A 14,514-nucleotide genomic window follows, 5' to 3' on the forward strand; every position below is an offset into this window, starting at 1 on the left:
GCCACCACCTCATGACTGCTACTGACTGGGGTGTGTACTGATGCCAGAAAGGCTGCCACTTCACTACAATCAGCTCTCATTCCGCAGTGATGATCAATAAAAAAGTCAAGACTGGAAGGGTGACTGGAAACTATGGAAACAATAACATGGCAGAACAGGAATAAAGACAAGCTGCCAATAGGGCCTAAAGGAAAAATGCTACAAAGTTAGATGATTTGTAAAGTAGCTTTGCTCCTATATTTGTGCAAGAGTTTCATTACTTTTCCCAGGATGCAAACCTTCAACTCCTAAAAGATAATGGAAGGTGAAGTCCCTGAGTTACTTCAGCTATCTCAATCTACTACTACAGCCATCTCTTAATAAACAATGCACTTCTCTGAAACCAGCACTCAAACTCTGAGAATTATTTGCTTGCCATTTTGTCAAAGGCCACAGTTAATAATATTCTACAGTACATTTGTTTGACAGCAGGTTACAGTCTACTATGTCCCTTCAGTGAGGTTAACATTCTACCTCTTCACCAACTCCCTCCCTTTCCCTAACCACCTTCATACCCATCTCTTGTCCACTTGTAAGTCTCGATCGATTACATCTCCACCACCCATTCTGGTGGTCCATTCCCAAATACAACTTTCTCTGTAAAGCAGTACATCTTTAGATCTAGAGACCAGATCATTCAGTAAGTTGCCTTTGCCCCCTCACCCCTCCCCTGTTCTTCCTGTTCAGAATAACCCTTTCATATCATGATCCAGTAAATTCAAATCATGCTCCAGTCCCACCTAGTCTCTGTGAAGCATCTCCTCCATCACACCACCACCATTCATTGCCTTTTCTCTGGACTCCTCCTACAAAGCTGCACATAGTGCTCAAGTTGTGACTTGACCAGCAATTAGTACAACAAAAGTATTATTCTTCACTTCTGGAGTAAATCCCCAGAGACTACATTAGAGAATTATGCCTGTTTCTCTTATTTTGCTCTTGGGCATCCCGGCTAGGTGTGATATAAGAAAATTACTGCCCTTTTCCTCCTCAGCCGCTATTAGTTCCACTTACTTCTCCAAATGACACTTGATGCACCTCAAAAGTACAGCACTTTTCAATGTTCTTCCCTGAGTCTAAGTTGCCATCTTTCTGCCAACTTACACAGCCCTCTGAAGTCTAAGGAAGTATTCACCCATCCTGCACTGCTACTGCAACATTTATGTCATCCACAAAGATACTGATCTTATCCTTATGTTCCCTCAGATATGTCAGAAATGTACATAGTGAAGACTACTGAACCAAACTTTAAGGAACTCTATAAGCCACTTCCCTAATTCCAGATGAAGTAAATCTTACCATATTCCTCTGCAGTCCACCCTACAGCTAGGCTGTAATCCAATTGGGCAGTTTCAGTCCTTCACTAAACTCCCACTGTCTGCTTTGTGGTACCAACTCAAAGATCCTGCAGAAGCATAGGAAGAATACATCTACTGGTACTCTGTCAAAGTTCTACTGTAACTCATTCATAAAATTAGTTCAGGTTTGTAAGCCAGCTCATTCTGGCCATGGATCCCGGGTGATTACTGTCCTATACAATACGCCAGCACTGTAGAACATGAAAATCCAGAACTTAATGAAAGTACATAGGCAAAAAAAAAAAGAGAAACCCAACTTCTTTACTTTATTAAGAAACACCCTGTTGGCTAACCCTTAAATACTGGACAAAGTCACATAACAAGTGTTCAAAATGCTTAAAGGTGCTAAAAATACAATATAAAATAATCATTTTACAAATTACTATGTACACATATAGGCAGAATCTGGTAATGCACAAAAATAATTCACATTGGAATATAACTGTGGCAGTCATAAAAAAGTTATTTAAAGCATGACACTTTAAACCAGTGAGAATGTGTGTGTGTGTGTGTGTGTGTGTGTGTGTGTGTGTGTGTGTGTGTGTGTGTGTGTGTGTGTGTGTGTGTGTGTGTGTGTGTGTGTGTGTGTGTGTGTGTGTGTGTATGTGTTCCCTGTAATTCAAATTTTCATGCAGATTTTATTTATTTGTTTTAAATTGGTATCTGAAACAACTATTAAGCCTATAAAATTACATTTAGTTTACAGACGTTTCAGTGTATGTTTGTATAGTGCATTGGCATATTTATGGCATCTGATGTCATCAAATGTTCTCTTGTCCTAACTTTAAAAGGCTGAAATGTTTGACCTATATAGAAGGCTCCACAGAGAGAAAAGGCCAGATATATCACCCATTCAGTATATCATGCCATACAAGTTTTCATGTCAAAATATTGATGGATGCTCTTAGAAGTGGAATTCTTAACTTTCATTACATTAAGAGCAGATGCTACAATCACCACAAGAAGATGACCCTTTAGGTAGCCACCTTGATATTATCATGTTGCTTAAAGTTCTTATGTTTCCCTCAAAATTCTAAGTGGCTTTTACATCTTCTGTAAGAAAATAAACATTTAACTGGGAGTAAACTGTCAAAAAAACTGTCCTGTTTGAAAATACTCTGGTGGGACTGTACAATATCTTGTATTTGATATATACTATCCCTAAGTAATCAGTGACCTACAGTCATTCTGTTCCCCCATTGAAATACATTCATTCTGCAGTAGAATAACAATATCTATCCACAGTGTCTATATTTTGTTTGTTTTGTATTAAATTAAGTACTAGATAGAATATCCTCTGAGTCTGAATTTATGATAAAGGTCTTTGTTGGATTGGTCATATAAATGTTCTGTGCAGCGAATACATTTAATACACATAAATTGCGATTCTGGGATGTTTTTGATAATAGGTTGAAAATGACAACTGTTGCACTGCAACATGAAAAGGGTCTGTGATAAATAGAGGTGACCAGAGTGCCATCTATAATTATGGGCACTTTACATTCAAGAAATCTACTGTAAAACATTCTACATGTAATGAAAATTCAATACCAAACTTGGTACTGTTTAAAAATACTGTACAAAACTAAAAGGGTCTTAATTGGGACCATCCCATAAAAGCCAAGAGTCATCAAGGTAGTGTCTCCACATACTCATGAATTTTAAAAACTTGCTGTAAACACTGCAAATATGTATATGTTTAAAATAACCCACAAGAATAGATCAGCGAAACAGTCTTGTTTATTGTAAAAAAAAAAAAAAAAGAAAAAAAAAAGGCATTTCTGGTCAAAACAAACCCAGCCATTTGTAACAAAAAAATCCCTATTTTGAAAGGAATATAAATCCACTCTTTCAAACCAAAACTTTAACGCTTCCAGACCTAATTCATGGAGGATGTTTGTATATAAAGATTTAATATCCAGGGTACAAGCATAACACTCCTTGGGAACATCATCATCATTCATGATTCTGAAAAAGTACGTAATATATTTGATTAATATTTGTCAATCCAAACAGCTTTTTAAAATAAAAGTAAAGCAAAAGGTGTGGACATAAAACAAAATAAGCAACTCAAGACAACTCAGCTAAAATAAAAGAAAAAAATTGAAAGCACTAAAAAGCTAACTACTTACAGCTTTTCAAAGAAGGTGACATCTGTGGTGACATCTTCCACCTTGAGCTCTGACAGCTCATAGAAACAATGTTGAAAATTCAAACCTGGACATAAGGTACCTGTCCACAGATGATAAGCCTCTAATAAAGATTTTGAATTTCAAAGGCTCTTCTGGACAGAATGTTACATTTTCATACACCCAAATACTTCTTTTGAAATTAAATATTTGGGAAACAATTTTCAATGTTTAGCCACTTAGGTAAAGGAATAACATTACCTGTGAATTTGTTTCATTCTCCTTTAACTGGGTCTTGAGAGTCTCATATTCACTGTTTAGTTCATGCATTACTTTCTTAAATGTATCTCTGCATCTTGTTAAGGTTACTCTTTCTTCCAGAAGTTTCTATGGAAAGCAAAACAATGCGGCTGTGTAAACAAAACTGATTTTCATATATTCGCAAAATACCACTGTAAACTATCATAATCTCTAATGAAAATGTGTAGTATATCTCTTCAGACAGAGCACCAGTAATGGTGAAGATTCTATGCAGATACAAAGCAGTGAGGAAGAAAATCACATACTTTTGCTCAAAAACTGCAAAAGCCTGAAAGTTCTTTTTTTGGAAGAAGGGTTATCTGACATTATACCATGACCCCCCATTAATATTCCAAAACGTGCACGCTGATTGGCCAGCGTGCACGTTGTAAATCGACTTATACTAATGGAAAAAGGTCCGGTCGCCCGGACTTTTTCCATTAGTATAAGTCTCTTTTAAAACACTGTCTCGCTATGTTAAAGGAGTTTAACATAGCGACACAGGTTTAAAAAAAGCAACAGAGATCTCCGTTGCTTTTTTAAAAGCTGTCTCGCTATGTTAAACTCCTTTAACATAGTGACACAGTGTGTAAAAAGCAACGGAGATCTTGCTTTCTCCGTTGCTTTTTTTTTAAACCTGTCTCGCTATGTTAAATGGGTTTAACATAGCGAGACAGCTTTAAAATAAGCAACGGAGATCTCCGTTGCTTATTTTAAAGCTGTCTCGCTATGTTAAACCCATTTAACATAGCGAGACAGGTTTAAAAAAAAAAAGCAACGGAGAAAGCAAGATCTCCGTTGCTTTTTACTGTTTTGCTATGTTAAATGGGTTTAACATAGCGAGACAGCTTTAAAATAAGCAACGGACATCTCCCACATCATGCTGTCAGAAAATCATACATTTTATAAGACACAATGCAAAACCTGAGGTAAAACAAGGAACATCCCTGAAAATCATGACTGCTGAAAGGTAAATTGTCCACTTTAGCAGATACAGCCTTGTGTTTTATTTGGAAAAAATATATTATGGAACATAAACAGAAAGTGAAAGTGCAAAAAACCCACACACACACACACAAAAAAAAAAAACAAGCTTACTATAGAAGACCTTCAGCATGGAAACATTAGAAATCAGCAGTCTTAAACAAATAAAATTCTGCTGGCATTCCTACATTTTCACTATGATAACTGTTGTTAGACCACCAGACAGGACTGGCAGCAAGTTTTAAAGAGAAAGATAAATAATGCATTCTCTTTCTTTCATTCAACCTCTGACACACATGTAACCAGAGATCAAAAGCAAGCAAGCAGGTTAGAACTCCACACTTAAATCATTGAACACTTACTGCCATGCAGACAGAAACTGTTCTGATGTCTTCACATATTCTCATTTTTCACAGTTTCATAGTTTTGTGTTTATTGTTGTCAGGGCTGGAACAGACTTTGTCAGTACATGTTGCAGAATGTCTAAAAATGGAAATATTGTTACCCAGTTTGCTTTGGTGGTGCGGTTGTTAAATACACAACTCCACCTTCTTTATTTTTCAGTGTACCTTCAGCTCAAATTGACATATGAGACAGTTCTGATGAAGTGCGTCTAATATCATAGAGTACAGAGCATTAGACATACACAACTACTTACAGATGATTAAGATGCTCCCTCTAGAATACTTCTACAGTCCACCCCTTCCCAGAAAGTTAAAGAAGAAACCAAAGCCCACGTTGAATGGGCCCTAACCCTGCCAGAAAGAGGGTCATTATGGCATGTATAGCAAAAAGCAATAGCATGAGACAACCATCTGGAAATAGTCTGGTTTGATACTGGTTGTCCTTTCCTCTTACTTTAGAGAAAAACAGCTGGTCAGCTTTCCTGAAAGCTCGAGTTTGTCTCGGTAGTGTCTGAGCTGTCTGTGAACATCCAGATGATGAAAAATCTTTTCTCCATTGTACTTGTTTTCAGGAAAGAAGACAGGGATATTAATAGGCTGGCTCAAGATAAACTCTGAGACCACTTTCGGCATAAAATAAAGGTTAGTTCTCAAAGACACCTTGTTCTTGAGAAAAACAAGGTAAGATTGACTCACCATAAGTGCTTGTAACTCAGGTAGTCTTTTAGCAGAAGTCAGAGCAATGAGTAAAGTAGTCTTCCATATTAAGAAACTAAATTCAGCCAGATAAGCTGGTTTAAAGGGAAAATGTCATGCATCAAGTACAAAGTTAAGATCCAGAAGAGGATTGACCCTTTTTCCAGTTGTGGACAGATATGGAACACTCCTTTCAAAATATTTTGAGAATGGTGACCTCCTTTAGTACCTGTTGCACATGCTCAGAAAAAATATGCCTAAAAGATATCAAGAGTCTATCATCCAGACAGTTAAGAGTTTTCAGGTTGGGGTATATCAAACAACCCCTGTATTGTGTAAGCAAATCCATCATTTGGTAAGTCTGTGGCAATTGCCCTTGGCCAGACTGAAAAGAAGGGAGAACCACTATTACCTGGGCTAAAAAGGAGTCATCACCACAATATTTAAGGAGTCCTCCTGGATCTTCAGAAGAACTATGGATGTCACTGGAAGGGTAGAAAAGTATACAGGAACATTCTTGTCCACGGGAAGGCAAAGGCATCAGTCTTTCCGTCCTATTTGCAAGGAGTCCCAGAACAGAATTTCTTAAGTTGTCAGTTTTGAGAGGAGGCAAACACGTTTACATGAAGTGTTATCCACAGTTGGATTAATTCTAGGAAAACCTCCAGGGCGAACATTTATAAGGGTATGTCTTGATCTTGCTCAGCTTGTCTGCAATTGAGTTTTGCTCTGATGGAATGTATGAAACATGTAGAGTCAAACTGAACTAAGTTACTAATACCCAGGCTATCACAGCAAGTCTGCAAAGTATAATCTGGCACCCCCATTTGTTTATGTACTATATCACTTTGACATTGTCTTTGTAAACTTTTAGAGGTCCAAGATACCAGAGATGATTTAAGACTTTCAAAACACTGATCACTGCCAACATCTCTCGCATTTACATTTTTCTGTCTCTGGTGAGGGTTCTACAGAGCTTGCACTTTCAGACCTTTGGAAAACTTTTCCCATGCCAGGCCTGATGCATCTGCAGTGGCATACTGGAGCAGGATCAGAAAAAATTCAGGAAAAACTGTTGAAACATCTCTACTTTTTCGGGAGGAAGAAATGCTCTTCTCAGGGTAAAATCAAACAGGCATCCAAGAAGTACAATCCTGTGAGAAGGGATGAGGGAAGATTTTTGAAAGTTGATTTGAAAAGAAGATTCTAAACAGTTGCCAAAGACTCTTAACAGTTGGAAAAGAAATCTGGAAAAATGTGAATGCCTGGAAGTCTGCAATAAGCAATTACTCAGGACACGCACTTTGTGAACACTCTTAAGTAGTGGAAAGTTCAAAGTGTAGGACAGAGAGAGAACTGATAATGTAAGCCAGAGACAGAAAATCATAAATAAGTGTCTGAACGGTTTGCAAATGGGAATGTGGTGATAAAGCATTGTTTAAGTCTACCTTAACCATGAAAGTTAGAGTAGGCAGCACAGGTAAAAGGGGTGGAAGGGAAAGCATTTTGACTATTGAAATCCTGACAAAAAGATTTTGAAAGGAAAGGTTCAGCACCAGCCTCAAGAGATCGTTTCTCGTTGGTACTAGAAAATTTTTGAATAAAAGCTTTTACCCATCTGGCAGGAATGTACTGGCTGTATTATTCCCTATGCAAGTATCAGAGTGGGAAAAGCAAGGAAAATTGTTTCACTGGGAAAGATGGAATCCCCCAGAAGGGAAAGAGAGATTCCCACTGTCAAGTGTATCCCTGCTGAATTACATTTAAAACCCATGTATTTTCCACAATCTGGTGCTACAAGTGAAGATGAAGCCTCATAGAGATTAGAGAGAGGAAGAAGTTGCCAGTGTGTGTGTGTGTGTGTGTGTGTGTGTGTGTGTGTGTGTGTGTAGGGGTAACCTGAAGAGGTAGACAGCCATGCTGACTGGGAGGACTGTCCTTGATTTTTGAGGCTTTTCCATTTGTTTTGAGCCTCCTTGCCTTTGTTTTCTAAAATCTTGTTTGATGGTTCCTTGCTTCTTAAATTGCTTATTGAAAGAGGGAGCTGAGGAGGAAGGGGAATTTTTATTTGCCTTAAAAAAGGAATGCTGAAAAATCACTCCTTGAATCAACTTTCTACTTTCAACACACTTCGTGAGCACATCAGCTGTGGAAGGTGCAAAAAGTTTCCTTCTAAGTGAGAATTAAAAATTTCAGTTTCACATCTTCAACAAGGTTTTGAGAATGAAGCCAAGACAATATCCTTATTACCATCTCAGAAGCAGCAGCTCTGGAGGAAGAATCATCAGCACCATAAGCACACTTTCAAACATGCTTAGTAACATGAGAAGCAGTTGCTAAACAGGCATTCAAAGAATCATTCTACCCTAAAAGAAAGTTAACTATTAACTTTTGCATGCCCTCAAAATATAAAAGTAGTAACTTTAACGGGTCTACTTCACCCTGGCAGTGTCGAAGGCTGACAATATCGAAGCTGATATTGTTGGCACCAAAATGTTGAAAGTGAAATTCATTGCGCGTATAAATGGAAATCTCTGTAAGGGGAGATTTCCATTTACTGCAATGTAGTGCGATCTCAGAGGTGGTATATTTAAGTAGCGGGGGGGTGTTGGGCACAGGGGGACTTGCCCCCTCCTGCATAGAGCAATTTTTGTTGTGTTTGGGTGGGGGGGTTTTTTGTGTGTGTTCAATGTTCGGGGGTTTCAACATTTCTGTGTCGATTATTACGCTGTCGACAGTTTGAGTTTTCGACAGCGTAATAGTACTTTTAACACATGAGCTTGGAAGTTTAAAATCCTGAAAGTTAAAGTAGCAGAATAACAGGTCTTTTTCCCCAACTTGTCAAATGCTTTCCCATTTCTGTCAGATAGAATGGGTAAGCATCATCAATCTGTTTAGCAGATGCAGTTTTGGACACGAAAATTCCTGAAAGATCTGTTTTAAGGTTAGAAAACAAATACTTATGATTATGAGGTATGCTGTATAACCTTTCAAACTTCCTGGGGGCAAGAGGCTGACTGTTAGGCAAATCAGAAGCAGTGAGAAAACCATTCTCTAATGCAGGCAAAACAGAAGGAACAGCTGAAGACTTAGGCCTATCCATCTTTAACAGTTCAGAACACGATTTTCTATGAAACAGGAATTTCATTCTGCTCCTACTGAAATAAAAAACACTCTTTCATCTTACATAAAGTTGCAGAAAAAGATAAATTTTCTAGGCGATATCTGTAAAAAAGAAGTTATGTACTCACCATAACATTCCATCTGTGTTGTCCATTTTCATTCTTCCTCAACTGTTGGGTTCAGATCTGACCCTCGGATCGACTCAGCCACTTTTCTACAGCTCATGGAACATTGAACCTCTCAAGCTCGTCTCCTTCCCATAATGTACTAGTCCCCTATCATACCTCAGATCTTGTTTGCTGACTTTTAACGAATATGAAAAGAACAAATATCAGTATCTGGTGCTCAAATGAAGGAACATCCATTCCTCTAGCATCTTCTGATCCTTCCAGAAGACAAACTGGTAGGGGGTTGGAGGGAGAAAAGTTGAGGAAGAATGAAAATGGACATCACAGATGGAACTTCTTTATCTGAGGTTGTCATTTTCATTCATTCCTAAAGTGTTGGGACACAGTCCCCAGCTACCTCATTCCCGGGCAGACTCTAAGGAAGGATATTCCTAAGCACCACTAAGCTGAAGGCTGCTCTTCCCCTAGAGACCAGATCCAATCTGTATTAGGCAATAAAGGTATGAGGGTTAGCCCAAGTTGCATCTGCACAAATATATCTGGATAAAAACACATAAAAGGTTGCCTCAGACCTAGCAGAATGAGCTTTTAAAGATTTTGGCAGTCAAACCTGCTTTTTGGTAAACAAACAAAATACAGTTTGGTTTACCATTTCGCTAAAGTCACTTTGGTAACTGATTTACCTAATTTTGATTCCGAAAATGAGACAAATAGCTAAACTGATTTCCTGAAAATGTTTGTCCTGTGTAAGTAAATGTATAACTGTCTGTAAACAGCCACCAAAATCTAGCATATATTATCCTTTGTTTGAAAAATTTGGAAAGAAAACTGGAAGACTGATAGTTTGATTAATATGGATTCTGACACCACCCTAAGGAAGGAAGGATGGGTTAGTTTGTAAAGATATGCTATCCTTATAAAAAAATCAAATAAGGAGGTTGAGAAGAAAGGCCTTGAAGTTCGGATACTCTTTTTGCAGAATTAATGGCCACTAAAATGATAGTCTTCCAAGTCAGAAATTTTAATTCACATTTGGCTGTCGGTTCAAAGGGAGATTGGGTCAAAGATTGTAAAACTAAATTTGAATCCCACAGGGAAGTTAGATCTTTAAAAGGGGTCTAAGATAAAAGGTTCCACTTATAAATGCCTTGCAAAGTTTGAAATAGGCCAACGATGAATTGTTTCTCCCAATGTGAAAGTTAGAAATGGCAGCTAGTTGCACTTTTAACAGTTGAAGAACTAGCACCTCCATCAAAGAATTTTGCTAAAAACTCAAGAACCTTAGATACTGGTGCTGAAAAAGGGCCAGTGCCATTCTGCTGCACCCATGTAACAAACCTTTTCCATTTACTTCTGTAATTTTTTCTCGTAGAACCTTTGAGAGAGTATAAAAGAATGTGGCAAACAGGGGAAGAGAGCCTGGAGTGTCTTGCTATTAAAGAAAGTGGAGAAATCATGCGGTTAACTTTAGGCCTAAGATGTCTGGGTGTACCATGTTTGTCGGATGAGATATGGGGTCTGGAGTTGGCTCCAGAGTCTAAGGGGGAGGTATAGCAGATGAGACCAAAGAAAGGATGACCAAAATTGACAAGACCAATGAGGAGCAATAAGGATGACTGGCTCTTCAACTGAGATGCTTTCTAAAGAAATATGGGGATTAGATGGACAGGGGAAAGGCACAGAGGAGACCGGGGGCTAACTGTGAAGAACAGCATCTCTCAGTGATTCCGCCAAAGGGGGGGGACAGGGCAAACAACCTGCTGCACCTGTTGTTGAGGGGAGATGCAATAAGATCACAGCAAGGTTGGTCCCACTGATGGAATAAGAAGTTATGTACTCACCATAACGTTACATCTGAGTAGGTAGACTTCATTTGTCTGCAACCTTTGGGATTCGGATCCAACCTCGGATCCGAGCCGGCAATCTTTCACAGCTTAGATCCGAGCTCCTAGCTCCTCCCCTTCACCCATAACCCCTGCCATCCCTGACTGACCTCAGATCAAGTTTGCCCATAACCAATAAGGCTGAAAAGGGAAACTAACTACCTTCCTTAAAAGGGCAGAGTAAAAACTTCTGGCCCAAAAAACATTCAAAGGTCAGGGGGAAGGAGGGTGGGACGGTTGCAGACAAATGAAGTCTACCTACTCAGATGAAATGTTATGGTGAGTACATAACTTCTTAATCTGAACTAGTTGACTTCATTTGTCAGCAACCTTTGGGACAGAGTCCCCAGCTACCTGTACCTTAGGCCGCCTTCATGGAAGGATGTTCCGGAGCACTGCAGAGCCAATGGATGCTCTCCCTCTATAGATAATATCCAATTTATAATGGTTGATGAAGGTATGAGATGAAGCCCAAGTGGCTGCTGAGCAAATATCATCCAAGGGTACTCTAGCTCAAAAGGCAGCAGAAGTAGACATGGACCGAGTAGAGTGGGCACGGACTCCCTGAGGTGCGGGCCTGCCAGAACTTTCATAAGCCAAAAGAATGCATTGTGAAATCCACCTCGACAAGGTGACCTTCGACACAGATTTACCTAAATTAAATTTGGCAAAGGAGACGAACAACTGGTTGGATTGTCTATGACCAGCTGTTCTATGAATGTAAAAACGCAGCTGTCTATGCACATCTAAAGAATGTAGTTTGTATTCTCCTTTCTTCTGGTATTCAGGAAAGAAAACTGGCAGATTAATGGATTGGTTAATATTTGCCTCGGAAGCAATCTTAGGAAGGAATGAGGGATTGGTCCTGAGGTAAACCCTATCCTTGTGGAAGGCCAAATAAGGAGGTTTTACACATAGGGCTTGAAGTTCAGAAACCCTCCTAGCTGAAGTAATAGTGACGAGAAAGGCTGTTTTCCATGACAAATGTTTGAGATCAGCTGAAGCTGCAGGTTCAAAGGGGGGAGCTGTTAAGGCCTGAAGTAATAAAGTCAAATCCCAGGGAGGTACTACTTCCTTTATTGGAGGTCTGAGTAGGAAGGTGCCCTTCAGAAAGGTCTTACATAACTTCGAGGTGATCAAAGGACCCAGTTCATGTCCCACGTGGTAATGAGAGATAGCTGCTAGTTGAACTTTGACTGTGGAACAGCTAGCCCCCTGATGAAAAAGCCCTGAAAGGAAATCCAAGACGGCGGGCAACGGAGCTGTGAAAGGGTCTAGGTTCTGACGCTCCGCCCAAATAGCGAAACGTTTCCATTTACTCCTATAGACTTTCCTAGTAGAGGGCTTGTGTGCTGCTACTAGGATAGCTTTAACTGGGGAGGAGATACCGGGAGTCCTAGCTATGAGTGGAACTGGAGCAACCAAGCCGTAAGCTTGAGATTGTCCAGGTTCGGGACTGGGAGGCCTAGGGGGTGGGAAATCAGATCTGGAAGGGGATCTAGAATCCAAGGCGGATTCACCAGATGAGACCAGAGGTAAGGGAACCAAACTTGACGAGGCCAGAATGGGGCAATGAGGATCATTTTGCTCCCCAACCGACTGGCTTTCTGTAGGAGCTTCAACATCAGAGGTAGAGGAGGGTAAGCATAGAGTAGACCAGGAGGCCAAGCATGCACCAGAGCGTCTCTCGGGAATTCCCCGGCGGGGGGAATTAGAGCAAAGTAGCTGTTGCATTTCGTGTTTGAAGGAGAGGCAAAAAGATCGCAACAGGGTTGTCCCCATACGGCAAATATCCGCTTCGCTACCTGGGGATTGAGAGACCACTCGTAAGGAGACAGTATGGTGCGACTGAGTTTGTCTGCCAGGATGTTGGACCATCCCGGAATGTGCGTTGCAATAAGAAAGCAGTTGGTGGAGATCGCCCATTCCCACACTCTCATAGCTTCTCGACAGAGTGGGTAGGACCTGGTTCCCCCCTGTTTGTTGATGTACCAGACCACCGACATGTTGTCTGACTGAACTGCAACTGTTCCTGTAGGAAGAAGGCTCTGAAGTGCTTGCAACGACAACAGCACTGCCCTCATCTCTAGAACATTTATATGCAATGAGGTCTCTGTATCGTTCCACGTGCCTTGGACCGTCCTGCTCCCATAATGCCCCCCCCTCACCTGAGGCGGGAGGCGTCCGTGGTCACCGTGGCTAGTGGAGGGGCCATGGAGAAAGGGCGTCCTGCTTGGAGGTCCGGTGATTGTAACCACCATGCGAGAGCCCTTTTGCAAGCCTTGCTGAGGGGAATGGGGTGACTGAGAGGATATCGACGGAAGGACCATTGGACTTGGAGAGTCCACTGCAAAAGCCTCATGTTCAGGCGAGCTATGGGGAGCAGGGTAACTGCGACCACCATGGAGCCCAGTGCCCTCAGGACCAATCCCGCCGGGGGAGTCGACGATAGTAAAATGGCCTGCACATGTAGCCTCAAGGTGTGAAGCCGTTTGGTGGTTAAGAAGGCTAGTAAGTTGTTGGTGTCTAATCTGGCCTCGATAAAGTCTATCACCTGAGTCGGGTTGAGAAAGGATTTGTCCGTGTTGACAGTGATCCCCAACCGGGGAGCAAGGTGGAGAAAGTAATTCCTGGATGAGCAGAGTAGATGCCTTGTTGGGGCGGTCAGGAGCCAGTCATCTAGGTATGGAAACACCTGCATTCCCTGAAGCCTCAGGTGGGCCGCTATCACTGCTAATATCTTGGTGAACACCCTGGGGGCTGAGGTGAGACCGAAGGGAAGGACCCTGAACTGATAATGACTGGCTCCTAGCCGGAAGCAGAGAAACCTCCTGGATCGCTTGTCCATCAAAATGTGGTAATACCATCCTTGAGGTCTATCGAGCACATCCAGTCGCTCTCCCGCAACAGGAGGAGAATGGATTGAAGGGTGACCATCCGGAACTTTTCTTTGGTTACTGACAGGTTCAGAAGGGAGAGATCGAGGATTGGCCTTAGGTCCCTGGTCTTTTTTGGCACCAAAAAGAACCTGAAGTAGTAACCCGATCCAAACTGGTCTGGGGGGACGTGTTGGATGGCTCTTTTTCCTAAGAGCTGCTGAATTTCCGCAGCTGCAGCCTCCCGCTGATCGGGTGGAACGTCGGGGAGGCGTTTGGGTTGGTGAGGGGTGTGAGAGAAGGGAATTTGGTATCCTCTGGATATGATGCGAAGCACCCAGCCGTCTGTCGTGATGGACTCCCAAGCTGCCAGGTGCCTCGAAAAACGTCCTCCGACTGCCTCCAGAGAGGAGCAGTTGGGCAACCCCTCAGGGTCGCTGGGTGGGCCGGTCAGAGAAAGCTTCTCTGGCCCCACCATTCCTCGGGCCACCTCTGCCTCTAGGGCGGCGTCCACCCTGTCCTCCTCTGCCACGGAAGGACTGGGGATCCGGAGCGGACTGGGATTGTTGCGACTTCCGGAACCACATCTTCTTC

General features: G+C 41.4%; 1 protein-coding gene across 1 annotated transcript in view; it reads right to left on the reverse strand.

The window, feature by feature from the left end:
• The window catches only part of IFT74 (intraflagellar transport 74), a 2,643,271-nt gene that overhangs the window by 1,086,236 nt on the left and 1,542,521 nt on the right, over nucleotides 1-14,514 (reverse strand). Inside the window, exon 18 of the mRNA XM_044061439.1 lies at nucleotides 3,788-3,913. Coding sequence (XP_043917374.1) covers nucleotides 3,788-3,913 — 126 coding nt within the window. The remainder of the gene's footprint in view (nucleotides 1-3,787; nucleotides 3,914-14,514) is intronic.

The sequence above is a fragment of the Protopterus annectens genome, chromosome 2.part0, assembly GCF_019279795.1.
Source record: "Protopterus annectens isolate FY-2018-M chromosome 2.part0, PAN1.0, whole genome shotgun sequence".
In the NCBI taxonomy this organism is placed as follows: domain Eukaryota; kingdom Metazoa; phylum Chordata; order Ceratodontiformes; family Protopteridae; genus Protopterus; species Protopterus annectens.